The sequence below is a fragment of the Colletotrichum karsti genome, assembly GCF_011947395.1.
Source record: "Colletotrichum karsti strain CkLH20 chromosome Unknown Scaffold47, whole genome shotgun sequence".
Lineage (NCBI taxonomy): Eukaryota > Fungi > Ascomycota > Sordariomycetes > Glomerellales > Glomerellaceae > Colletotrichum > Colletotrichum karsti.
The window spans coordinates 392,758-419,071 of NW_024065947.1; the positions used below are offsets into that span (position 1 = coordinate 392,758).

General features: G+C 54.8%; 10 protein-coding genes across 10 annotated transcripts; 5 read left to right on the plus strand and 5 right to left on the minus strand.

The window, feature by feature from the left end:
- Positions 1–4,221: 4,221 nt before the first annotated feature.
- On the minus strand, positions 4,222–6,471 carry CkaCkLH20_11386 (uncharacterized protein; the record flags this gene model as incomplete). The annotated part of the gene is made up of 3 exons (XM_038894100.1): positions 4,222–5,400; positions 5,453–6,280; positions 6,340–6,471. 3 exons carry the CDS (start codon positions 6,469–6,471, stop codon positions 4,222–4,224), a joined length of 2,139 nt encoding a protein of 712 aa, XP_038740678.1.
- Positions 6,472–7,535: 1,064 nt separating this feature from the next.
- On the plus strand, positions 7,536–8,087 carry CkaCkLH20_11387 (glycosyltransferase family protein; the record flags this gene model as incomplete). Its single annotated transcript, XM_038894101.1, has 1 exon — positions 7,536–8,087. One exon carries the CDS (start codon positions 7,536–7,538, stop codon positions 8,085–8,087), a length of 552 nt encoding a protein of 183 aa, XP_038740679.1.
- Positions 8,088–8,389: 302 nt separating this feature from the next.
- Positions 8,390–9,155, minus strand: CkaCkLH20_11388 (37s ribosomal protein rsm25; the record flags this gene model as incomplete). Its single annotated transcript, XM_038894102.1, has 2 exons — positions 8,390–8,729; positions 8,779–9,155. The coding sequence occupies 2 exons, from the start codon at positions 9,153–9,155 to the stop codon at positions 8,390–8,392; spliced, it is 717 nt and encodes a 238-aa protein (XP_038740680.1).
- Positions 9,156–9,553: 398 nt separating this feature from the next.
- On the plus strand, positions 9,554–11,428 carry CkaCkLH20_11389 (uncharacterized protein; the record flags this gene model as incomplete). Its single annotated transcript, XM_038894103.1, has 1 exon — positions 9,554–11,428. The coding sequence occupies one exon, from the start codon at positions 9,554–9,556 to the stop codon at positions 11,426–11,428; it is 1,875 nt and encodes a 624-aa protein (XP_038740681.1).
- A 302-nt stretch (positions 11,429–11,730) lies between these two features.
- On the minus strand, positions 11,731–12,142 carry CkaCkLH20_11390 (cytochrome-c oxidase chain VIIc; the record flags this gene model as incomplete). Its single annotated transcript, XM_038894104.1, has 2 exons — positions 11,731–11,759; positions 11,833–12,142. The coding sequence occupies 2 exons, from the start codon at positions 12,140–12,142 to the stop codon at positions 11,731–11,733; spliced, it is 339 nt and encodes a 112-aa protein (XP_038740682.1).
- Positions 12,143–12,653: 511 nt separating this feature from the next.
- Positions 12,654–16,006, plus strand: CkaCkLH20_11391 (ATP-dependent rna helicase dob1; the record flags this gene model as incomplete). Its single annotated transcript, XM_038894105.1, has 2 exons — positions 12,654–15,775; positions 15,826–16,006. 2 exons carry the CDS (start codon positions 12,654–12,656, stop codon positions 16,004–16,006), a joined length of 3,303 nt encoding a protein of 1,100 aa, XP_038740683.1.
- Positions 16,007–16,343: 337 nt separating this feature from the next.
- CkaCkLH20_11392 (uncharacterized protein) lies at positions 16,344–17,318 on the minus strand (the record flags this gene model as incomplete). The annotated part of the gene is made up of 1 exon (XM_038894106.1): positions 16,344–17,318. One exon carries the CDS (start codon positions 17,316–17,318, stop codon positions 16,344–16,346), a length of 975 nt encoding a protein of 324 aa, XP_038740684.1.
- Positions 17,319–20,981: 3,663 nt separating this feature from the next.
- Positions 20,982–21,956, minus strand: CkaCkLH20_11393 (uncharacterized protein; the record flags this gene model as incomplete). Its single annotated transcript, XM_038894107.1, has 1 exon — positions 20,982–21,956. One exon carries the CDS (start codon positions 21,954–21,956, stop codon positions 20,982–20,984), a length of 975 nt encoding a protein of 324 aa, XP_038740685.1.
- A 580-nt stretch (positions 21,957–22,536) lies between these two features.
- Positions 22,537–23,394, plus strand: CkaCkLH20_11394 (uncharacterized protein; the record flags this gene model as incomplete). The annotated part of the gene is made up of 1 exon (XM_038894108.1): positions 22,537–23,394. The coding sequence occupies one exon, from the start codon at positions 22,537–22,539 to the stop codon at positions 23,392–23,394; it is 858 nt and encodes a 285-aa protein (XP_038740686.1).
- Positions 23,395–24,484: 1,090 nt separating this feature from the next.
- On the plus strand, positions 24,485–26,173 carry CkaCkLH20_11395 (uncharacterized protein; the record flags this gene model as incomplete). The annotated part of the gene is made up of 1 exon (XM_038894109.1): positions 24,485–26,173. The coding sequence occupies one exon, from the start codon at positions 24,485–24,487 to the stop codon at positions 26,171–26,173; it is 1,689 nt and encodes a 562-aa protein (XP_038740687.1).
- Positions 26,174–26,314: the final 141 nt, after the last annotated feature.

The window sequence follows — 26,314 nt, forward strand, 5'->3', positions numbered from 1 at the left end:
TGGTGTCGCAGGGCAGCAGGAGTGGTACTCTTTTCGCGGGGCCCCTCGGTGATGGATTTGGTCGTGGACCAGGGGATGTTTTGGTAGATGGGTTGAGGTTCGCGGTATTGGAAGAGAATAGGAGGAAAAGAGAAGAAAGCGAAAATGAACCCTGGAGGGAAAAGCGCGGGAGGAGCGGGTTAGTAAACGAGCATCGTAATGGGATGAGGCGGGACGTGGGCGGAGAGGAAGCAGCAAAGTATTTCTCGCGGCAGACGCAGACAAAAAGGGTACCTCGTCCAGGAAGTACGGAGTACCTGCGTGAGGTACCACCTTGAATGCTGATGTGATGCAAGTCTCGTGCAGACAATGAGCAAGAAAAAAAAAAGGGAACGTACCCGGCCTGGGCCTGGTCAGGTCTGGCAACACCCTGTGGCAGTACCGAGACCCTGCTACGTGAGGTGAAGTGAGGTGGATTGCTTGGCCAAGCAGCAGCTGCTGTGGTGAAATGGAGAGAGATCTGCCTTGGGGATGTCTCAGGTTCAAGGCCCAAGTATTGGCTCAATTTTCTGGGAAAGAAGGGGGGGACACTGGAGGGGAGGGGAGGGACGGCGGAGAGGGCAGGAGAGCAGGCGACAGAGACGGGCCCCCGGAGACGAAAGACGCGAGGGGTGGGGTGGTGGCATCACAAATTCGGGGACGTTCAAGCGCTGGAGAACCCGGCTGCCAGCTGCCAGAACCTGTCCTGCGGCCTGCCCTTCCCGGTGTTGAGTCTGTCACTGACGAGAGACTGGTCCCGGCGGCCACTGGCGGCCACTGGACACGGCCTGGCCTGTGGGCTGGACTGGACCGCTGCACGACCGCTGCTGGACAGCTTGTCGGTCCAAACCCAAAGCGGCTACCAGCTGGTGGACCGGAAGTATCTTTCCGCGGCAACAGTCACCAAAAGGATACTTCTGGCTCCTAAAGCCGTCATCACCGACGGTCGACCTGAGCATGTGTGGGGGCATCGCCGGGAGGATTAGGTACGTACCTCCAGGGATATAGCCACTAAACCACAAACAAACACCGCTCCTCCTTTTTGTAAGCTTCAGCCTTCAGAGCCATTGCGACTGACGCCAAGCCAATTCGCGAAGGTGGTCGTCTGGGAAAGAACCAGAATGAGGGTACGGTACGTACCGATTTATGCCTCTGCTCTTGGCATTTCTTCTTTTATTCTTAGCACCGATTTTCACTTTTCCACGGCAGAATATCGACGACATCCATGGCCTCGAATGCATTGTGAGATGTTCAAGAACAACTTGCATCAACCTTGGGGCCCTTTCCACACCGCTGGCCGCTGGCCGCGCAACAGCCGCCGACTCCCCCGAAGACAACGAGAAATGTCCCGTCAACGTCTGCCACGATGTCAATGTGGATTTGTTTTTCGAGTCCGCCCAAGTGACAGACGGCGACATTCATTGACGATCAAAAAATACAGTGACGCAGCCACAGATCGGCAGACGGACCCCAACCCGACTGACGACTTCAGCCATCCTCCAACCACTCAGCCACGCACCGTGGCACCTCAACCCTCGAGGAACGCGGCGAGTACCGATCCCGACTCTTGGTGGTGGTGGTTGGACCCCTTCGGACTGGACTCTGGAACTCTGCCCATCAATGGCCAATCCGGCCACCCATCTACCCTTCCATCCCGTCCTCCGCGAGTGGCGGTTCCCCAGGGTATCAAACCGGCCAACAAGCGATGCGCGTCCGAAGTTAAGCTACCACGCGAGGTACCATAGTACGCAGCTCACCAACTCTCTACTTCCAACCGGTGTTCGTATATACGAAGAGACCTGAGTGGGTGTTCTCTAACAGACCGTCGGCCACACTACTGCGTGTGGTAAACAAGCACATCTCCAAGAGTGGCAGGGATTCTCCAAACCAGATCAGCAACGCCGCGTGAGCTTGCTTCCCTGAACGCCAACGACTTCTATTCGTAGAGCACTCTAAATCCATGTCTGGAGCTCCTGGTCTCTCAGAATCCGATGATGGGCAAGACAGCCAAAGGAGAAGAGCCGCGTGATTGGACATCCTCGTTCGCGCCGGAGGTCAAAGGCCGCTGTTCCTTTTGCAGTCGTGTCACCACCAGCAGACAGCCACATCGACAGCCTCGCCGATCCAGAGGGCCCTTCTCTGTGTACCTGTCGGGTGTCTCTGATCGCCGCCAGACGCATGTCTGGTACGTACAGATGGGATCAAGAAAGGAGTCATCTCGACTGTACCGTCCGTGAAACCGCCATCACTCTCAGGAATGGATGCCAGCCGCCTTGCGTTGCCTTGTGCCCCGTCAACCCGATCTCTTCCGGACGGCTGGTCTGTTGCATTAGTTGAAGGCATTCAAAGACCCTCGGCCCTCACTCTCAGACAATTCGCAACCGTTTACGCTGCATTCTAGAACCCACGTCGACAAGCTCGAGATATGTTGTTGGCCTCATCCCGCATTGCGCGTGGCCGTCTTACGTCATGTGTCACCAGAGGATTCCCGGGTCCTCGAGAAAAGAAGACCAGCCAAGCAATTACCCGTCCTCTTTGACCCGAAGCCATATGTCTCGGTACAGGCGAGAAAACGGATTCGAACGCGTACCTCTGCAACGACCAAACCCGGGCTGCCTGTTCTGGCCCCCTCGGGTGGAAGTTCAGAGAGGTTACCTCATCATCCCTCCGCCGCCTCCGTCAGCCTCCGTCACCCAACACCAGTGACGCCGGCCGTCCTGCCAACCCCCAAGCTGAACGCAAATCAAGGCAGCATCCCTCACGGTATTCATCACAGTATCACCACAGTCACACGCATCATGACCCGATCTTCACATTTTGGGGCATTCTCGCACGGGTTTGACCTCAAATCCAACGGGTCAAAGTACCTACCCGCAACCCATCCGGATTACCGGCACCCTTTCGATGGATACCCTGAAAACGGACGGACAGAGCAAGCCCAGCCCGTACGTCGTAAACAAAATCGTCACAAATACAACTCAAACGACACAGTCAGCTGGGAATAAACCGCCCTGTCCTCCCGTAATCGACGTGAACCCCCGAACATGACGGGCTAGGCCGATATCACTCACCGAAGCAACCCCCAGCAACGTCGCCTTTTCGGCACCGAACAATCGGGGGGCCCTGAAGTGTCAGGGACCAGGGCTGACTGTCGTGTGAATCCGGCAGGCTGGCCGTCCGCCGTCGCTGTCAGTCAACGTCCCACAGCACATGCATCGTGGTACTGTACAGCATGTTTATTTTGGCCGCGAACAAATTCGGGGTTTTTTTTTTTTTTTGTGAAACTCTCGTGGCCACACCTGCAGCGCAATCTCGGCGCCTTTCCCAAATGTCCCAAAAGAGACCAGACAGAACCCACCGCAAGCCGAAGGAAAAAACTAGCGAACCTTGAACTGTCAAGCTGAACGTTGATGTCTGTAGGTATTCGTACTCTGTACCTTGCGTAGTTCCGCACGAGGCGTGAGCGAGACGCAACACCATGCCCTAGAAGAGCGTGATTTCCCACGCCACAGTCACAGAACCATGTGATGAACGACCGCGACCACGATACATTGCCCAAACAACAAAAAGATCGCTCTACCTAGCTCGCGCCGGCCGGTCACCTCGGACGGGGCTGGCTCCAAACTCCACCGAACCGACGGCGAACAGCACACCTAAACTCCGCCGCATTCGGTCCTGACTCGATCGCGCGCTTTCTAATTGTTTTTTTCTTACTGCTTGCTGCGTAATCCAACGGTGCCGGCTCGACCGAAGGGAGGAAAAAAACCCACACACAGTTGAGAGGTGAGGTGAGGGGGTGACAAAGACAATTCCATCTCACTGGAGGAGAAGGGAACCAACTGGAAATGCGACACAAACGCAACACGAGAGCGTGGTAGATGCCGGTAGCGTGCATGATCGGTCGATTTTACTATCCAAGCCGGCCGGCCGCCGCCCGACTACTAATGCATCCCCGTTCGATTACTCGATGTTTTTGTCCCACAAGTTCACCTAACCAAGGAAAAACATGGACGACGACTTCGAATGTGTGTGTGACTCGTCGTCGCCCGGACAATGCCTCCCACGCGGATGTATCCCCTCTACCTAGTCTGACAAGACAAGACAAAAAACGCCCCAAAACAATGCTGAACGTGTTATGCTTCATGTTACTCATCTATATGCCTTGCCTTTCTCCCATCGCCAAAAACAAAAGAAAATGCCAATTCAGCAGGCAGCGTTCCACATCTCGTGCAACAGCATTGTCCCAATGACCGAGGCGCCCTGCAGCCCCGAGTTCGGGCCCGACAGCCGATCGTCCCAGATCTGGAGCGCGAAATGACACGCGACGGCCAGCTCGCCGATGCCGAGGGACGTGTTGATGATGGAGGCCCAGCTGGGCGTCGCCTCGCGGCGCAAGTCCCTGATCGCGTCCCCGGTGAGGTGGACGGCGATGGCCATGCTGAGGACCATGGCGCCGAGCGTCACGTCCCGGGTGTACGGGTACGACGCGGACGTCGCGTGGAGCCACGCGGCGAGGAGGATGGCTAGGGTGAAGACGTCGAGTAACCTGTTGTTGCGCAGCCCGGCCGTTCTCGCCAGGGGGCCACCGGCGGTGTTCGTCGTTGTTTCGGCATTCGCTGTCCTATTTCCGGCGCTACTGCTGCCCGGCCGCCCCTCCTCGTCCTCGTCCTGACTAAGGGTGAAGCTCGAGTTGAGCATGTCGGCGAGCGAGTTGCGGGGGTCGCTGGGGTTGCTCGACGACGGCGCGAAGAAGGTGGGCTGCGCGAACGCGACGTCTCTCAGCCCTTCCCTGCCGGCGTCTGCCGACGACTTGGACGCGTTCATGCTGCTGGTCGCGAAGATGGACTTCTTCTCGGCCGGTTTCGTCAGCAGCGGCTTTGGGCCGTTGCGAAGCCTCTGCGCCGGTGTGATCGGTGCGGGGGGTACTTTGTACCAGAACGGGCTGGAGTTCGGCCCCGGGTCGGGCTGCCCGAATACCTGGTTCGGAGCCTTCGGGGGCCCGAGGTCGTTAAAGGCCCGATGCCTAGATTGTGTCGGAGACCAGTCCATTTCTTCCGAGTATTGTATCTGCGGCTGCTGTATTTGCGGCTCAGGGGTGCCGAAACCGAAGCTGCGAGTGCTGGCTCTGTGTTGTAGGTCGCGTTGAAACATCGCTGGAGAGCTTGATCCGACACTGGTCGGGCTGGGAGGGATGCGTGCTCCCGGAGAAGATTCTGCCAGGATATCATCCAGTAGATTGGACATGTTCTTCGTGTCGTTCTCTTGTCGTTCCTTCCGTTGTGATTGTGGTTGCGGTCGAGGGGGCGACGAGGCCGGTGTCCCTGTTGTTTGGAAGAGGGGAGTCGTATCGATACGGACTGATCGTTGGGCAAGGATATATATCTGCATTCGCGTCAGTGATATTCCCTGAGACCATCGATCGTCGTCTGCTTACCGCCATCATGAGCAGGGCCAGCAAGCCATGAAGGCTCATCTGGGTGCTCTCCTCTGCAGATCGACCGCCCTTCATCTCTGCCATTTTCATCGCCAGGAATCTCGTGAAGACAATCAAGCCCTGGAAAGTGTACCATTGGCCTAGTCCCAGAATATGCCTAGAGAAACCGCGGAATACCTGGGCAAATTTGGGATTCCACCACAAACTGAGCCCATTCGCCCATAAGCTCCAGTTGATTAGGCGTTCTGGCCGGGGCAGAACCAACGTCAGTGCCAGAGACAGCCTCTCTAACCAAGTTGTCTCCGCGTCAGGGTCTCGTAAGGGGCCCTCATCCTGACCTGCGAAGACAGCTGCCAGAGATGCCAGATGCCACATGTATTGACACACGATTCCTCCCAGCCAAAGCCACTGGCCCAGCTTTGCTGACATGTCCAATGGTGTCAGCTTCTTCGGCACCCCGCGATCGTTCCTGCTCCTGTCCATCATTCGCCGCAAGTGATCTGTCCGCGCCGTGTATCCCGCCTGGTCCAGTCTCGCGTGGACCTTTGGTTCGCACTCGGCGCATATTTGAGGGTATCGTTGTTCGAGTCCCCTGCGGAACTTGTACATGTTTCTCTCGAGCTCTGCATATTCGGGGTGGTCCGGGTCGTCGGGCAGGTACTGTGCCAGGGAGCTCGTAAATAGGTGCTGGTTCTTCAAACACGTGGCGCAGAAGATGCTCTGTGATGGGCTGAAAAAGTCGGGTGACTGCGAGCGAGGGATCGCGTAGGTCGTCGGCGCAGGCGCGGTCGTCGTCTTCGCGACTGGAGGATCGGTGATTTCGCCGCGCTGTAGTCTCGTTAGAAGAAGCTCCTTGCGCGATGCGCTGATGCGCCGGCCCGACTCACTTCGTCCAAGTAGTTTGTCGCATCGCAGTGGAGGCACAGGAATTCGCGGATGAGGCCATCGTAGCGTGTCGAAGAGCGCTTCCCGCAGTAGAAACAGGACAGCAGCCTGCCGCGCCCTCTTAGTTGTGGCATTGCGCTTTGAGGGTGTAGGCTCCTCGGCCCAGACAAGGCATTTATGCAGGCTGGCGGGACGACCTCTTTTGTTCTATCTTGTTGTTCGCTGGGAACTTTCTGGGTTCTGCCGGGCGGTCTATTGATGGTTCTTGAGGAATGCAGGGGAAGCAGCAGGGATGCCCGAGGACCAGCAGGAACATGAGGTCATCCGCTTTTTTTCTGCCGGGAACCTCATGGCATCTTGCACTAACAGAGGACGCTAAGAAGTTGCTGCTGTAGTCACGTTCTAGTAGTTCCAGGGTCTCACCCACTGCTGTTCAGCAACATGTTTAGCGGCTTCTAGAGCTTCACTAACAGCTATTGCCGCTTCCTCATTGACACGTTCAGACTATCACATCACATCTAGCTACCTAAGGGTGAGGTGAGAATACATACTCAATTTCAAAGAGAGGAGAGGGTATCATCTTAGGACTTCTTTTTACCTTCTTTGACTTAAGGTACTCAGCTTGAACCATGAGTTCTCTTGTCAATTGACAATTTAAAGAAGGAAGGAACCTAGAACCTAAGGTGAATAGCTACCTACCCTGCTGAGACGATAACTTCACTTTCATTCACAACACGTTGCTAATAAGATTTCAGACTCACCACCTCTACCCTCCTCAACCACAAACACAAAGAGTGACAACAAGACATGATAAAGACGCTGTAACTTCTTTATCCTCTTTCACAATGTCAAGCAACGGCAAGCCGGCTGCTTCTACCCTCCTTGGTATTGTTGCCGTACTTTGTACCCTGGGATTCGGCAGCATCGTTCGATCCTCGTGGAAGGCCTCACTTGCAACCCTCTTGCTGAGTGCTGTGACACTCATTATCTTTGCAACGGCAAGCTATCCAGAAAATTCCATGATGTCAAAATTTTAACTAATCATGCCCAGATCCGTCATCTCCAGATCCAACGAGGTCGTCTCAGAAAGCCAGTCGTACCTTCCGCAGTCACCAAAGATGCCAGTTCCAGCTCGCTGAGAGGAACTTACTTCCTGGTGGTGCTGGGTTCGGGAGGACACACCAAAGAGATGCTCGCCATGATGGAGATCGGCTTTCCCAAAGCTCCCGACATGCATCGACGCTACCTCATCTCGAGCGGCGACACCATGTCCATCAAGCACCTGGAGGCGTTCGAGCAGGATCTCAAGACCACGTACGGCGAGAAGCAAGCCGGAACATACGACGTACACATCGTCGCCCGAGCTCGCAAGATTCATCAGAGCCTCCTCACGACCCCCTTCACCGCCATCCTCTCGGTCGTCCAGATCTTCCCGCTGCTGCTGTCTTCGCCCTTCACTGGCATCAGGAAGAGACAGCAATACCCCGACATCATCCTCACGAACGGACCGGCCACGGGCTTCATCGTTGGGCTGGTGGCGTATTTTCTCAAGATATTCCGCGTCATCCCTGAGGATGCCGCGCAAGTTCTCTACATTGAGTCGTGGGCCCGGATCCGTACCTTGAGTTTGACAGGCAAGCTGTTCCATCTCACTGGTATTGCGGATATGCTTCTTGTACAGCACGAGCAGGTGGCAAAGGCTTATGGCGTCACAAATGCGGGTTGCATGGTTGTCAAAGGAGGAAGATGACGGGCAAAAGTCGCTGGGGTGCAATTTGGACACAGCATGTGCTTAGTCCGTAACACAGACATGAGAAACCGAAAACTGTCGTTGGAGTATTTCGTCCCCAGTGCCGCAGATTTGAGCAGAAGCCTTCATAATTATGCCATTTCTTGGCTGGTTCATCCGAGAGCTATGCGGCAGCCGGTGCACGAAGGCATCTCGGGCACACAGCTTCCTCCAGGGTTCATTGATCACCAGGTATCATCAGGCAGATCGTATTATACAGATTTTGGTAGTACATATGCTTACAACTACCGCCACGCCGACCCTCAGGGCGTGGCAACTTCTTCCTCCTCCGCGCCCTCCGCTTCGGTTGTCGACTCCTCGCCAAAGTTCGCGTAGTTTGCGTTCTGGGCAGCCTCGAGAAGCATCGCGCGCTGCTTGGCCCATCCCTTCCAGGTCTCGAACTCCCTGTCCTCCAACACCTGTCCGATCTGCAGCTTGTTCTTGCCGAAGTAGGCACCGACCCATTTCGCCTCCTCCCTCGTGACGCGCTTCTCGATCTCCTCCTCCTGACGCAGGGCGTAGAACTCCTTTCTTGCCTTGTCGTATGCCTGATCTCGATTCAACTCGGTGTTGTGCATGAGCCACAGCTGGCGTTGGACGACACTGGCGAGCGTTAGCTTTGTGTTGACATACACATCCTAGGTCAGCTTACTTTTCACCGGTCAGCTGGATGCCGGGCTGGCGAATGCCTCGGCTCCAATCGCATCTTTGGAAATCCTTTCCGTCCGTCTCCAGAATGACCCTCGGCCGAGCCAGCTCCCACGGGTGGTCTCTGTAGAAGTTGGTCCGCAGCGTGTCCTCCTCGTGGACTATCCTCGGGGGCTTGTAGATGTTGCGCGGCTTGCGCTGCTTGGTGCCCACCGGGCTGTTGTAGGCGGCGACCGGTCTCGTGAGAATCTCGGCGGGTGGGATGTCGCGCATGACCTGGTACCATGGCGGTTCCTGGGGATGGTAGGCGGGGAGGATCCTGGAGTTCAGCTCCTGGCCGACGGCTTGGAAGACCCTCGCGGGCCGTATTTGTCGGCCCATGGTGATCTGCTGGGAGCGTCAGCAAAGGAATCAGGCGTTGGCAAACCCAATTGAAACGTACCGTTCGTCGGTGTTGCGACCCTTGCTGTCGGGATACCGAGATTCGATGCTGCGAAGCTCCAAGACTGTCATTCGCGAACCTGACGGCAGCTCAGAATCCAAATTTTGGATCGTCGGCCAATCCTAACGCCGCGCCCGGTATTCCCGGTGCGGCCCCACTTTACCCATGCATTTCACCCGCGAAATATTCCCACGTATCCTGGAGCTTTTTTGGGCAAAAGTAGCTCGAGCTCTCCGACTTGGCCGTTCCTTTTCCAATCCAATCCCTCTCGCATTGGCAGCCGGCGCGCGCTCTTGGATGGGACGGTGACGCCTTGGGCCGCAATGCACGACAGCCCATGAAAGCTCTCAGCCGGATTGACGGGTCCGTATGCGGCGCGATTCTCTCGACTCGACCCTCGGCCGCTCGAGCTGCAGTTTCTTCCCGCCCCAAGCTCCGAGACGACAGGCCCACGAGGGCGCCGGCGCCTCAATGCCGTCGAAAGCACACCGCAGATGCTCGAGCACAGGGCCCCCATTGCCCGCAGACTGCCTCATGGCTACTGTCTACCTTCCTGCCGGCGCCCTCGAAACGCCGACGGCCTACATACGAAGCCCTCCGCGGCCGCCAACGAGTCCAGCAATACAGCCATGCGAACGGCGCGGCAACCGCAGCGGCCAATGGTACCGACACCGCAAACGATAAGGTCGTACTATCGGGAAAAGCGAAAAGAAATCTTCTGCAGTACATCCATCCGCATAAGGACGTGGGCACGGTAGAGGAACACCTCGAGTTGCTACGAGACCCGTACCTCAACAGGTACGCCCAGCCGGAGCCGACCAGATTATTTGTGTCTGAAAGGAAGGTGGAAGACCAGTACCCGTCATTCCAGGACGCAGTCCATGGAAGCCATTCTCTCGAGGAATTGGTGAAAAAGTTGGCCTATGCGGTATACATAAGACAACGATATCCCTGGAGAATGAGTCTGGAAGCTCTGTACGAGGTGTACACGACATTGCCAGAACCACGCATGATCCAGATGCCCGCGGTGCTGCGCCATAAGTTGCTCGCCGCCTTCGGTGTGCCGAGGAAAAGGGACTCGCGGACCATGCTGCGATATTTCTCGCTGATCGGGGAGGTCAAGGACTGCGGCCTTGCACTGCGAAGGAGCGAATGGAATCACGCTCTGTCGCTTTCAAGTCGATATGTTGGAAGAACTACAGAGACGGAGACCGAGGCAGCTTTGCACTTGTGGAAGGAGATGGAGGCGACCGGGGCAAAGGGCAATGAGGTCACCTTTAATATCCTCTTCGACGCTGCTTCCAAATCCGGAAACTTCGAATTGGCCGAGATGATCTACAAGGAGATGGAATCTCGGGGTATCTTCTTCGGCCGGTACCATCACGTCAGTCTGATACACTTCTTCGGCCTCAAAAGGGACGCCGACGGTGTGCGGGCGGCGTACAAGGAGATGGTTCAGGATGGCCAGCTCGTCGACACAGCTGTGCTGAACTGCGTGATCTCGAGCTTTCTCAGATGCGGCGAGGAATTAGCCGCAGTGAGGGTTTACAGGTACATGAAAACCAACGTTGCAAAAGGGGGCGAGGACCTGCCCGAACGCAATTACAACCACAAGAAGCTGGCTACCACTGTGCTCGAGATGCTTACCAGGGTCGCAAAAAAGTACCCGGAGCTGCGTCCCAAGTATCAAGAACTAGCCACCATCAAACCCGACCTTCGAACGTACCGGACCCTGCTGGAGTACTTCTGCGTCAAGACCGGCAACTTCGAGAGGGTGGTGCAGTATCTCGATGAGATGAGGCACTTCCAGGTCCCGATTCACGGCAGCGTCTTCCTCATGCTGTTTAAAGGTTTCAGCTCACACGGCGGCGAGTTCAGGTCTGACTGGAGCCCTGCACGGCTGCAAAAGGTGTACGGGGCATTGATCGAATCTCTAGACACGGGGCCGCGTCGGCGTCCCTCCAACGATGTGTCAGACGACTTATATCTCGACACTTGGCTCGTCATCTGGGCGCTTCGGGCTTTTAGAAAGTGCACAACTCCCAACAACGTACTGAGCGTCTACGACCAGTTAAAGGAGAGATGGGATATCGGAGAGGAAAGGGCCGAGTTCATGAACGCATATGTCAACAATCTGTTGGCTGGAAGGGACTCGACAGTTTTCCCGGGGTTTCATGCGAAACCCAAGGCTGGGAAGAGACGGCCTCTGTAAAATCAATCACTTATAGACATGATACCAAGAATTGTAACATATACCACATTGGAAATAAACCGTCAGGGATTGGCGAGTGGTGGATGCGATTATCGTGGTCGCCTTTAACGTCACGCAGAACCTGACTACACATGATAAATCAAGTCGGAAGCGAGGTGAAGTCGGCCATCGAAAATCCGGTGGAAAAGAATCGCTGAGGGCGAAATGCTCTATTTCTGCTCATGTACAAAGTCGCCCTCCGTCCCAACTCAATCCATGGTGTACACTTGCGATCGACTCAAGGAAAAAGCGCTTGCGGCCGCTTAAACCTTGGGCTTGTAGGTTTGCCAGGCTGGAGAGCTCGTTAGCTAGCGATTCGGAAGACCGGTCGGCGGATACCGGGGGAACGGGGAAAAAGCACGCACCAGCAATGCCGAAGGGGGCGAAGAAGCCGACGAAGGAGTAGGTCCAGAAACCGACGCCGAAGAACTTGGACTTGGGGTTGAAGGGAATGTTGCTGTAGGGGCCCTCGGGGTAGTGGTAGGGCGAGCTCATCTGGGCGCGGGTGGTCTGGAAGCCGCGGCGAGCGACGACGGTGCGAGTCTGGGGGACCGCGCGGGCGGCGGCACGGGCAAGCATCTGCGGAGACTCAATCAGCATCAATTGAACGGTTACGAGCTCGAGGGAGGCGGTGGCTACTTTGACGGTGGTTTCTGAGGCGATCGCGACGCGCAATGGAGGGGAAGCCGAGGTGTGGTTATGGTGTTGAAGTCATTCAGAAGGGTGGTCTGAGGTGTGATTCCGGCTAAGCTCAAGATCGATCCTCCAAGGCTGCTAATTATGTAAGCACACGTGACGTCCAATCGCATTGCCGTCCAGTCTTGCACTCAGGATTTGCAACTGGTACGAGCGTGACCGCCTTCCGAGCTTGGACCAGCAGTTTTTTTTCTGCCTTTTCCTGGTTCGGCCCGCCAACTTTTTTCCAAACTGCCTGCCTGCACCTCAATCGCGACCGCTGCATCCTGCCGGGACCAAGGCAAAGTTGAGAGCTTCATCGCTTCTCTCACCACCACAGCCCGCGAGACGGATCGCCAACGCGGTTGTCTTCTTGGAGGTCGCAACGGACGTCTTCATTATTTTTTATTCTGACATTCCATATCAATCTCTTACTCCCCCATCGCTACGTTAACAAATCAGTGTCGCGCGCCGAATTTGTTCCCCCAGGGTCGGCCCCAACTTGCCCACCATGGACGAGCTTTTCGACGTCTTCGATGCTCAGCCTGACGCGGCACCCGAGTCGCCCAGCGAGCCCGAGCCGTCTCAGCCTCAACCGCAGAAGTCGCGTAAGAAGGACAAGAAGAGCAAGAAGCGCAAGGCCGACGAAATCAAGAATGGCGTCACCTCCAAGCAGGAGGAGGATGCTGAGATGCCCGACGCCGACGAGACCTCGGACAACGAGGACGCTGCCGGCACTTCCGACGACCAGCACGAGAGTCACAAGCGCAGAAAGAAGGAGGACGAAGCCCAGCCCGTCTTGACCGATACCTTCCAGACCGCCGAGTCCAGAGAGGTTGCCGGCGCTGCCACCTTCGCCAAGGCCGAGGACGAATCGCTCGTTCTTTCTCACAACATCCAGCACCAAGTCGCGCTGCCTCCCGACCTGGACTACGAATATGTCCCGCTCTCTGAGCACAAGCCCCCCGCCGAGCCTGCGCGCAAGTACAACTTCAAGCTCGATCCCTTCCAGAGCTTGTCGGTCGCCTCGATCGAGAGAGAGGAGAGTGTGTTGGTCTCTGCCCACACGTCTGCCGGAAAGACTGTTGTTGCCGAATACGCGATCGCCCAATGCTTGAAGCGCAACCAGCGCGTCATCTACACAAGTCCTATCAAGGCCCTTAGCAACCAAAAGTACCGAGACTTCGAAGCCCTTTTTGGCGATGTCGGCCTTATGACCGGTGATGTCACAATCAACCCTACCGCCAGTTGCTTGGTCATGACCACGGAGATTCTGCGATCCATGTTGTACCGCGGTTCTGAGATCATGCGTGAAGTCGCATGGGTTGTTTTCGACGAGATTCACTACATGAGAGATAAGACTCGAGGTGTTGTCTGGGAGGAGACGATCATCCTGCTTCCCGATAAGGTTCGCTATGTGTTTCTGTCCGCCACCATCCCGAACGCTTTCCAGTTCGCCGAATGGATTGCCAAGATCCACCACCAGGCGTGTCACGTTGTCTACACCGATTTCCGACCTACTCCTCTCCAGAACTACTTCTTCCCTGCTGGCGGCAACGGCATTTTCCTTGTGGTTGACGAGAAGGGTGTCTTCAGGGAAGGGAACTTCCAGAAGACCATGGCCCTCATTGAGCAGGGCAAGGGACAGGATCCTGCTAACGCCAATGCCAACTGGAAGGGCAAGGGCGCCAAGAAGAACACGTCCAAGGGTGGCCAGGCCGCGGACATGAAGTCAGACATCTCTAAGATTGTCAGAATGATCATGCAGAAGAGCTTCCACCCCGTCATCATCTTCAATTTCAGCAAGAAGGAGGTCGAGAACCTGGCTCTGAACATCTCCCACTTCCAATTCAACAACGACTCCGAGCAGGCCATGGTGAAGACAGTCTTCAACAACGCTATCCAGAGCTTGTCTGAAACCGACCGCGAGCTCCCCCAGATCCAGAACCTACTCCCTCTTCTGCAGAAGGGTATCGGTGTGCATCACTCTGGCCTTCTTCCCATTCTGAAGGAGACGATTGAGATTCTGTTCCAAGAGTCCTTGATCAAGGTTCTGGTCGCAACTGAGACCTTCTCTATCGGTCTGAACATGCCTGCCAAGACCGTCGTCTTCACTCAAGTCACCAAGTGGGACGGTGTCCAGCGCAGACCTTTGACTCCCTCCGAGTACATCCAGATGTCTGGTCGTGCCGGTCGTAGAGGTTTGGATTCCCGTGGTATTGTCATCATGATGATTGACGACAAGATGGAGCCCGACACTGCTCGCGCCATTGTGGTTGGTGAGCAGGACCGTCTTAACTCTGCTTTCTACCTCGGTTACAACATGATTCTCAACCTCCTCAGAATTGAGGCCATCTCGCCCGAATTCATGCTCGAGCGCTGCTTCCACCAGTTCCAGACTGGTGCCAGCGTCCCGACTCTGGAGCGCGACCTGATGGCGCTCCAGCAAGAGAGGGACAGCATGTCCATCGCGGACGAGGCTACCGTCAAGGACTACTACAACCTGCGGAACCAGCTGGAGCAGTACACCAGCGATATGCGATCTGTCATTCAGCATCCGGACCACTGCATAGATTTCATGCAACCTGGTCGTCTGGTCAGAATCCACGATCCGAAGAAGACTAATAACACTCTTGGCGGTGCGGACTTCGGCTGGGGTGTCGTTCAAGATATTGTGAAGAGACGTTCGCCTGGGAACGGGGAGCCCGACTATCCCCCTCAAGAATCCTACTTCATCGACGTCATGTTGGTTGTCGACGAGAAGAGCGCACGAGTCGATGGCGGTCGTCCAACAACGGATATGCCCTTGGGACAGGTCCCTTACGATCGACCAGAGGAGCCTGGTAACGACGCACGCTTCGAAATCGTCCCCTGCCTCCTGACCTGCGTCAAGGCCATCAGCCAAATCAGAGTCTTCATGCCCAAGGATAGCAAGTCGCAAGCCGCACGGGAGGAAGTCGGTCGATCCCTAAGAGAGGTTCACAGGCGATTCCCTGACGGAGTGCCCATTCTCGACCCCATCGAGAACATGGACATCAAGGACGAGTCTTTCAGATCCCTCATGCGCAAGATCGAGATGTTGGAGGCTCGTCTGCTCACCAACCCGCTGCACGGATCGCCTCTCCTCCCCGAGCTGTACTTGCAATACCGCGCCAAGGAGAAGCTGGGAGAGCAGATCAAGGCCAAAAAGAAGGAGATCGCTAGACTGCACAGCATTGCGCAAATGGACGAGCTCAAGGCTCGGAAGCGTGTGTTGCGCCGTCTTGGCTTCCTCAACGAGAACGAGGTCGTCGAGCTCAAGGCCCGTGTTGCCTGCGAGATTTCCTCGACCGAAGGTCACGAGCTTGTCCTTGCTGAACTCCTGTTCGACCGCTTCTTCAACGAGCTGTCTCCAGAGATGATCGCATCCGTCCTCAGCTGCTTCGTCCTCGACGAGAAGCTGGAGACCGCCGCTCTCCGCGAAGAGCTGGCCAAGCCCTTCCGCGAGGTTCAAGCTAAGGCGAAGCAGGTTGCTATGGTCAGCCGAGAGAGTAAGCTCGATCTCAACGAGGAGGAGTACCTGGCTGGTTTCAAGTGGCAGTTGATGGAGACCGTCTACTCATGGGCCCAGGGCAAGCCGTTTGCAGAGATTTGGTAAGATAACCCGTCACACTCTACGAATTTCGTGCTAACAAATGTCGCAGCAAAATGACCAACGCCTACGAAGGCTCTCTGATCCGTCTCTTCCGCCGCCTGGAAGAACTCATTCGCCAGATGGGCCAGAGTGCCAAGGTCATGGGCAGTGATGAGCTTACGCAAAAGTTCGAGGACAGTCTGGCCAAGATCCGCCGCGACATCGTCGCTGCCCAGAGTCTGTACCTCTAAAAAAAGGTTTGTCGGATTCCGTTTTCTGGCTAGTGTACGGCCAGTCCCCCTTCGTTTCGTCGCTTGTTCATGTAGCCCTGGGGATTTCAAAAAGGCGTTGATAGGGTTTTTGGGGTTTATACCATGTAGAATCTTTGTGTGCGCGGATTAGGAGTTGTAAGTGGCTCGCAAGCGTCCTTTCTCCATGGCCACCAATGAAGCAGATAATGGCCCTTTTCTTGTGCCTTCGTCTATTTATGTGATCGTGCACCTAATTCCTGTGCTGCAACGTCCTGGTATCATGAAAAGCCATTCCCCAAACGCCATACCATGCCATGCAGCGAATGCCTCCTCTTAATCAGTGACCGGAGAACATCCTTATAACTCCAATGATGACGCTCAGGATGACCCCGAGCTGGATATAGTCACGTAACCGCCCTGACAGCATTTCCTCCTCTCGCGAGACCCAGCCGACGCACCCCAACGGCCAGAAGAAGCCCATAGCCAACCCCTCAAACAACATGTCGAGCGCGCCGCCCATGGCGCCGAACACATCATCCCCGCCCCCGCCACCTCCTCCCTGTCCGCCCTCGCCCCCGCCGGCCCCCGCGGCCCCGGGCAGCGCGCCGCCGGCGTTGGTGTCGATCCACGCGTCCTCGAGCGAGCGCATCGTGTCCGGGCTGGGCATCGTGTCGGGCGTGTACTGCGCGGCGCGGATCTCGCGGAACTGCAGGCGGAGCTGGTTCACCTCGGCCGCGGAGAAGCCGGCGTTGAGCAGACGGTCGAAGCCGCGCGGCGTCGGCCGCTGCTGGCCGTTCTGTGCCGCGCCATGCTGTCCGTCGCCGTTCGGGGGGTGGTTTGGCGATGAGGAGGAGGTCGTTTGCGCGGACGGCGCGCGGAGGGCTGCTTCCGCCTCGGCGGCGAGCTCGGCGTCGGTTAGGCTGTCGCCTATGCTGCAATTGACGTAGACCCTCGGGGGCGCGGCATCGTGGGCCTTTGCTTTTCCCTTGCCCTTAGGGTCGTCTGCTTCTGTTCCTGCTCCTGTTCCTGCGGGGAAGGAGGGGGTCGTCGGGGTGGAGGTCGAGGATGGCGGCGGGGGTAGAGGCCGGAGGACGGAGCTGAGGGCGGATGCGTCGGGGAGGATTTTGCCTTGGTGGATGAAGCGCAGGCGGCGCTGGGAGTCTGGCTGCGAGAGGCGGGAGCGGATGAGGTGCTTCAGGGCGGCTACGGTGGTTTGGGAGGGGGAGGGGATGTCGAGGTCGAGGTCGGGGAGGGAGGTTGTGAAGCGGATCCGGAGGAGGAGGGGAGGTGTCCATGGGCGCGGGGCCGTCATTTTGGTATCATGGCTGTGCTGGGTTCCTTTGTGTGTCTGTCAATGGATTGAGCTTGATCCTGTTGGACGTATGCTGATGCGAAATGCGAAAGCGATGACATAGGTCGCGTTGGCTTGTCGATATGGAGCGACCCCATCTTATGCGATTAAGAGGTATGAACTGTGGTATTGGTACATATTATGCAGTTACATTACAGCGTGCACCCGTCAACCGCTACTTCTTCACCAACGGCAGCTTCAACAACATTATTCTTGGAGGAGCTCTCAATTTGATTAACAATTATACTCTTACTTTGTTTGTGATGGTATCTGAGACTTCCACAAAGCTTTTCCGCCGTTGCGTATGAAGAACTTCAACGCCTCACCCGATCTTCGTCCTCGGACTCAACACCATAGTGTATTCAAGTTGATCTAAGAGCGAAGTGTTCTTTTTGAAGCAGAACATGGGTATTCCGATATCATTTCCGAGTCTCATTAAACATGGTTTGTGGGTTTCCTTTCATAGGCGCAGTACCTAGATTAGACCAAGTTAATAAACGAGCAGATGAGGTTCTCATTCTTGACTTCGCCGCAGAAGTTCAAGGTCTCTTCCTGGGTCTAGCCAAGCACGCGGGTGCATAAGGCGAGAGTGAACGCCTCTACTCCTTTCAGGCTATCGCAGTAAGTCCAGTGACCTATCTTTTGTATTTTGGGGTTCGCAGGCCAGGTATTGATGGGCCAAGACCGCCTTTCCTCCGTGACTTTCTCGAAGCCTGCGTCTTAAAGCTACTTCTTAAAGTTCGCTAGTGTGGCGATAGACCTTCCCATCGCAGCTATTCCTTCCATAATAACGGATGACCACCTGGCCAGGGCAGAATCTAGTTTCAAGGTGCCGTTTTGACAGTCGAGTGGGAAGGCGTTGTCCTGAAGCTTTATGTACCCACCCGACTTGAGGTTTCTACGGGTGAAAGAAGGATCAGTCTTGCCTCGTTGAGAGAATCAAGGTCGGGAAGACTTTACTCACTCACAGTCTTAGACAACCATCTTAACCCAGCTAGAAAAATATGCCTTCATATGTCTAACAAAGATAAATCCAAAGGGAATTGGCCAAGTCCAATCTTTATCTACGTTATCGATCTCAAAGATGCAAGATGGGGGAATACTAGTAGTAATTAGGCCAAAAAATGGTTGATTTAGGAAAATCGGAGACCATATCTTACCCGTCAGGTTGGATGGGACTCAGATCCACGCCAACTACCTGCGTGAGAAGTCAGCAACGGTCGTAATCATAGGCCGTGCGGCAAGTCCAGACTGTGGCTTCAGGATGTTCGCCTGCTGTTCCAGGTCAGCTTTGATTCTTGGCTTGACCCCTGCGAATAAAGGAAAACGGCACACTAAAGTCAGTTGCCCAGATGCTTGTGCCGGTTTCAACGTCCAAGACTCATTTGGCACTTTCGTTCTTCAGACACGTGCAAAGCTTGTTATCCCATGTCACTTCCCAGAGGTAATGTTTAATGGGAAGCCCACTAAGACGTTCAAGTGTTGTTGTTCTTGCTGCAAATTATTGGGTCAGCTACATGGGTCCAATGCATAGTGCCCTGTGTATGCCTCATCGCTTGGGAGGATGTAAGCTGTGGTTGTAGCCGGTCAGCCCGTATACTATTTGCTCCTTGGAGACGAAGCACGTACTCCCGTCACTCATGGTTTGGTAACTGCGACGGTTTTCGTTGCGATGCTGACGGATGCTGGATCTCAGAGAGAACGTGGAGTAGATGGAGCTGTTCTTTAACGAAGAATGTCAACGATACACAAGTCGGAAGGTTATGGTTACGTATTCATTTACGTCGATACCCATGAAATCAGAATCATAGCCATCGTCATTCTCCGTCTGATGCTCGCGGTTTGTCATGTCCACAGTCCGCTTGACCAGCGCAATGCTCGTGGGATGACTGATTGCACTCACAGCCGCCAAGGGCCCTGCGTTTTGGGAATCGGCCATGCCGTCCTGAGTATTTGTTCGAGAAAGATAAGGTTCACCAGTACCGACAGCTTGGAAATCATAAAGAGAATGACATCATTAGGACTGCGCGGAATATGACATCCCGGGGTGACGGGCAGACTTCGAATCTAACCTCCTTATCCGTATCTCTCGATGTTCACTGCTAAACACACCAACACAGGGTGCTGTGATTGGATGTGCCGGACGCCGTTGTTCCAACGGCATATCCAGGTCATCTTCCAACCAGTAAGAACTTGAATAAACATTGTTGACAGAGCTCGGTTAGGCACCAGGTGATTAAATCGGTAAATAAAGCCTTGAAGAGGAAAAGGCGGATGGATTAACGTAGTGGCGCTTAGCTTACTTAATCAACTACTAGAAAAGATAAGGACGAGTTAATGCTGTTTTAAAAGGACGTATAGGTCAACATTATGTATCATGTTCATGAACAGACTACTTTATAGAGAGATCGACGTCCTAGCAGTCCTTCTAACCGCACGCACAGCCCTGGACCCCTGTACCGCTGTCACTCGCTAGATTCGTCCTGTCTTTGACGTTCATAATGGGCGAAAAAAAAAGACACCCCCAAAGGCTGTGCCCGCAACTCAAAAAATGACCTTCGTCAATGATAGACTCAACTGACAAAACAATGTGATCAGTGGGAGGCTTGAACTCCCGGCCTTGGCATTACTGAACATGTCGAATAACATATTAGTACCACGCTCTAACCAACTGAGCTAACCGACCTGCTAGAGGGTTGCAAGATAATGACAAAATGCCATACATATGGGGCTGGTGGGGTTTTGAGTCGTGAGGGCATGACTGGTGAATTACAAGTCCGTGGTCCGAGATCTTCTGGCTGAGGATGAGTGACAAGACCAGCAGCAAAACTCCGGAATTGGTTTGCAACTGATTGAAAAGCCCGGACTTCGGCGTGTCCCATGTTTGATGCCCAATCGTGGACTTGGAACCCTTTAGGCTTTGCGTCGTCTCCTCTCAGCCAGCATTGACGCGTCGCTTGCTCCCGCTGTTATCGGACGACGTTAGGGATCAATGCCGTTTTCGTTAAGTGAAACTCCGAGCCTATGGGACCCCAGACCAGTAACAGCCAGTGATCGTGTCAAATGAAGTCGGCCGCACTCTGCTAACATGACTGAATTCGTCAGGCTCGTCTCTTGAGTAAGGGCATCCCTGCCCTCGCTCTCTCGTTGAAGTAAACGGACGTTCCCCGGCACGTTATCGGCTGCTCGTCGTTGTAGCGATCTGTGGAGCGTGTCCCAGCCGGACAGCAGCGCAGCGAACTCGACACATGCTGCATCGCTGAGACAAGCAGCCATCAAGTCTGCCTCGTGGTGTAGTGGGTGGTGAGGACCACACGGTAGGAAAAACCTCCATTTACCGTCAGTTCATGTGAGCTAAGCAACCCGTACAGAGCTCATGCGAGGGCACCGTCCTGACCAGCTCTCAGCCTGTGCAATCACTTGCCCACGCCGTCTCCCTTTATGAGATGCACTTAATCACTCGTAGTGCTCACTGAAAGATGTCACCGAGAGAACCATAATTGGAGATGTCGTTGGTTTTCCTATCTACCTATATCATGCCTGGGTACGGGAAAACAGAGCTTGGATGTAAGGTGAGACTGATGAGACAGACGAAATACTGGTAGATGAACACTCATCCACATCTTAATCCTTCGGACCTGGGGGCTGAAATGCAGTCTTGCTGTACGGTCCCTGCTCCTTTCCTACAAGCCTTTCGTCGGCTATGTACTCCTTGGCATCGGCCGGGAAGCGCTGGAGCAGGTTCTGGCACTGGTTTTCTTGGTCCTTCGACATGAAGAAGCGGTCGTCTTTGGCCTTGCAAGTTCCGGCGAGAGCGATGACCAGTTTCTCCTCTTGCTCTGAAGGGAAGGCCTTCATGGCGCACCGCCATATGCTACCTTGACGGGGCACGAGGTAGTTCAAAATGTGAGCAAGGTCTGCTTCGTACGGGTGTTGGTCGATGTCCAGGGTAGCCGTGGTCGACTTGCCGTACCTTGTCGACTCGGGAAAGCGAAATTGGGTGATAGGAGCATCGAAAATGCGCCGCTCGTGGAATGGCCCGCCGTATGATGCGGTGAACTCGATGTTATCACTGCCGTTTTTGGATGAGAGGTTGATGGTGACCGTGTAGGGCAGGACGATTGTGGTCTCGCGGGCGACCCTGAATTCGAGCCTGCAGCCCCGCGAAGAGACTGCCGGTAGCAGGTGGTCGAGTAATTCGTCCCAGAGCCACCATAGCAGCGGTGCCGAGGTCGTGTAGTTGGTCGACTTGGCGTGGAGTTTTGTGACTACACAGGAAAAGTTGTCGGCGTACTGTAGGCACGGTAGCCAGAGCAATGCCCGGTTCGCGAAAAACTCCTTTTTGATGGAAGGAATCTTCAGCGTTTGTGCCATCTTGTATCCGAATCGCCCGACGAGCTGCGATATGTCTTCGGCAGCCTGTTGAATTTCGTACAGTAAGACCGTGGGCTCTGGTGCCGACGATGTCTCCACAGGGCCGGGCAACATACTGTCATCGGTGGGGCTTGGGGTGTCTATTCCGTAGGTGGTGCTAGTACCGTCTGTCGTGGTACTGCCATTCTGATGAGATGCCTCGTTACGGTAAAAGATGTGAGACATTGTATGCTTTGATTTCGCAATTGGTGGGTGCTGGATTTGAGCGGCAACTTGACGCAGATAATACTGTCAGGAGCTGCAAAACACTCTGCAGGCTGCCGACATATATCTATGTGCTTCGGCCATGGCCTGTATATGCGGCCGCTGCAACGCCTCCGAGGTACTTGAACAGAACCTTTATGGGGCCAAACAACAAAAGGTAGGTAAACGACTTGATAAAAGATTGGTAAACCACTTAACAAAAGGTTGGTAAACCGCTTTGCAACAAAAGGTAGGTAAACTAGGGGGTACTCCACAGCAAATGGTTGGTAAACCACTACAACAAAAGGCATGTAAACCACACAAAAAAAGATAGGTAAACTCTCACAGCCTCTTAGACACGTTTGGTTAGCGAAGCCATGGGTCAGGCTGGCTGTGGGCGTGAGGCTCAGCGGGAAACTTTACTCCCAGTATATCTGCTACAGTTTCCTCGCTCCGTCACGAGATCCCATCCCACAACATTCATCCTCTACTCCCTCATTGCCCATAACATACCTGCTTGCTCTTTAACCCCAACACCAGTTATCAATATATTCCGCGCACAATGTCGGAACTGGGCGTAACCGTCGGATACATATGTGCGGATGTCGCGGCGAGGGTCAGCTGCGAAGTCTCGCTGGATGAGGAGCACACCCCCCTCCCGCAGCAGGAGCATGACAGCAACTGTTACACATTCGGCAAGATTGGCTCACACAAAGTGGCCATTTGTTCCCCATGGGACGAAGTCAGCTGCGAAAGTAGCGTAGCAGACATGATGTTCAGCTTTCCTTCCATCAAGTTGCTGGTGCTGGTCAACAGCAAAGCCGGTGCTGTGCCGCGTGCTGTTGGCGAGGTCGTCCGCGTCGGCGATGTGGTTATTGCACAGAAACTCGCCAAGTGGGACTGCAACGGTGATCTGGTTGAGATGGGCCTTTCACAAGCCTCTGGTCTCCCCGCCACCGCCGACATGATCACTGGTCGGCAGTGGTCGCTGAAGGAGGACATCAAAGAGCTTATTTTGAACAACAAGAAATGGGCCAAACAATGCAAGCGTCCTATCGGAGAGGACATAGACAAGTTGGACGAAATCATTGGCCCCCGGGATGAACCCGACTCTGTGGCTTACCGCGATGGGCTGGTCATATCAAACAATACATATCCGGAAAACGCGATTTCAAGGGACTCCATTGCCGATCCGGAGACGTTTCAATCTGCGAGTGTTGTCTGTTTCGACCACGGTCAAACGGCAGGTCTCCAACTGAGAGGGCAGTGGCTGAATGTCGACGCGGTGTCTGTGCTTGGCGTATCGAACTATTGCGATGAAGATTCGAAGAAGGATCGGAGCAAGTGGAAGGGTTATTCTTCTATGGCTGCGGCTGCTTGCGCAAGAAAGATTGTGAGGGGATTAGTTACTGAGACTTAGTAGGATGGAACAGCGAAGGGGATATATCTATATATATCCCAACGACTATTCTTACTTAGGATCCTGAGATCAATTAGTCTCCTGCTACAAATAAACTTCTCATAACTAAGGCCAAACTAGAGTGGTGCATATGCACCCAGTCTCCCTCTTGAACCAGGTTCTATTTCCGCCAGAAATGCCTTTATGAGGTCCCAGTCGCCTGGAGTGGTGGTGACAGCAGAAGGATCTTTGTTAGAACAACATCATAGTCCCAAGTCTTCTTATGCAGATTCATGTCTTCTTCCCCATCCAGCAAGTGGGGAAATGTAAACATACGCAGCATGAGCTAAGGACAGGATTTATTGCAGTATACTGCCTATGGAGTAGGTCAGGCAAGATAGCACGCTTGCAGCACAATGGGAGAGGTTAAGAGGACGGCTGACGGGCAAACGAACGGTAGTAGTACGACTTCGCTCCGCGTTGCCATTTAGCTACAATTATTGAGTGGCGTCTAAAGAGGCACCCACACTATGGTCAGCAAGACGCATACAACTGACTGTAGGAGACGACCTGCCGTTCATTTCCAATTTCATTTTTCTATCTACATCCCCAACCCAATAAACAGACACTTGCACCGACGCTTTCCTGGAAGATCTAGAAGAGGATGGCCGAACTATGGTAACTTAATCCTTAACCTTTGTTTGAGGTGAGTAGTCAAACGGATATTAGCAACAGAAGGTTACTAAATTAATAGAGTTGCCTTTCGGGTGCTTCCCCTCGCCAGAACCTTCCAGTCGCAAATACCAATCCTGGTAAACTCTGTCGGCGGTAATCCTTTTGGCGATGGTGGTATCCGGAGTCATGCTCTTAGTCGAGTTTAGTCAGCCGAGCTGCTCCAGATTCTGGGCCCCTCACCTCCCCCGGCCCTCCCCCGGGAAGTCTCTCCTGAGTCCATGTGTCCATGTGATACCCCGTCGTCTATTCCACTATTCAAACCCACCCATTAGCGTCAAGTTCCAAACCCTTTTCCTCCAGGTCCATTTACACATTCGCGTGTCTGTTGTATGGTTCGTCGATTCTTCCCCCAGTCGCCTCCAGTCTCGCCCCGGAAATGCCGCGCAGGAGAGATCCGTCGAAGCAGGTCGCCCGGCGGAGCCATCGCGGCTGCCAACGCTGCCGCCTGCACAAGATCCGCTGCGACGAGACCAAACCTCACTGTGGGCCGTGTACATCCCGCGGCTATGCCGACTGCGTCTACACGCAGATCCTCAAGTGGGAGACGGACTACGTCGGCCGCGCCTTTGGGAGAGCCGGCGTGTGGTCCAAGTCTGGAGCCGGCGGCCCCAAGAAGAAATCCGCAACGCCGCCGTCGGTGCCGGATCCCTCCTACTGGAGCCTACCGACTCGGGTTTATTCTTTCGGGTTTCTCAACACCTTCATCACCGACTTTGACGGCGAAGAGTCTTCCTCGTCGTCTAGTGAGGACAGTTCTGCCGACGACCGAAAAACGACTGCGCTGACATTGAGGCGGAACATCAACAATCTCACTCAGCCGGTGACTTACATCAAACTCGACAACAGAGCTGAATCGCAATTACTGTCCTACTACTTGAATCGAATATGTCCAATGACGGTACCATGCGCCGACGGAGAGTCCCCGTTTTCGGCACTGATTTTCCCCTTTGCCGTCTCGTCCGCTTCCCCTTCTCTCATGCACGCTTTGTTGGGTCTAGCAGCTTCACACAGAGCGAGGTCAGACAGCTCCTATCAGCCAGTCGCTCTCAGCTACTCCGCCAAAGTCATCCGATCACTTCGCCTGACTCTAGAGAGCAAATCCTCAATTGACATTGCTGCAAACTCGGAAATCCTCGTTCTGATGATGTTGCTGTGTCAGTTGGAAATCATCGCCGAGTGCGACAAGCGCTGGGTCACGCATCTGCGCGGTGCCCGCGATCTCATCCGGTTCAGACGCCAAGGCATGTCGTCCGACGTCGGCAAGGTGGCAGCCCGGGAGCAGAGTCCGTGGGAGCAAATCATTAAGTTCACCGAACGCTATTTCGCCTTTTACGACGTCATGGGACGGACGGCCTGCGGCGAGGAGCCCATCTTCGGCAACGACTTCTGGTCCGCGCAGGAAGACGAGCTCGACCTCTGGATGGGCTGCTCGCCGTACCTCGTCAGCATCATCGGGCAGATCACCGAGCTGAGCTTCAAATATCACCGGCTCTCGGCGTCCACGGCCGAGGACTGCTGGCAGGACCTGGAGAGGCAGCGGGTGAGGCTGATCACGCTGCTTCAGCAGCCGAAGCTGAAATCCGACGGCGAAGACGAAATCATCAGGACGTCCGTCGAGATGAAGCGGTCGACGGTGGAGATGTACCTTCATTCGGCTCTCAACGACACGAACCCCGCCTCACCTGTCATTCGGCAGAGCGTGAAGAAGATCCTGCGCATGGTTGCGACGCTTCTGAAGGCGGACGTGAAAGCCGGTCTTACCTGGCCGCTCTTCATGGCCGCATGCCAGCTCGATCCCACAGAAGAGCTTGAGTGGATGACCGAGGATCCGGGCGAGGTGGACATGCCTCATCACGCGCGGCCTTTCGTTTTGTATGCGCTGGACAGGCTTTCTGATAGTTTGTCAAACGTGACCAGAACGCGGTCAGTGATTGAAAAAGTCTGGAAACAGCGAGAGGCCGCTTCGTTTCTGTCCTTGGATCGACAGCTCTCGCCGAGTCCAAAGGCATTCAACGACTGGGCCCGGTTCGTGGCGCCTCACTGCCATAACATCAGTCTCGCTTAGATACTCAATTGTCCACGTAATATACCGTTTACGTGGGTTGGATACTGGCTTTGGGCGTTTGGGAGGAAATCCGATAGGAGATTGACTTTTATCGCTATCTCGTTCGGCTGGGAGCGGGAGTTTGTGGAATTAGTCAATTAC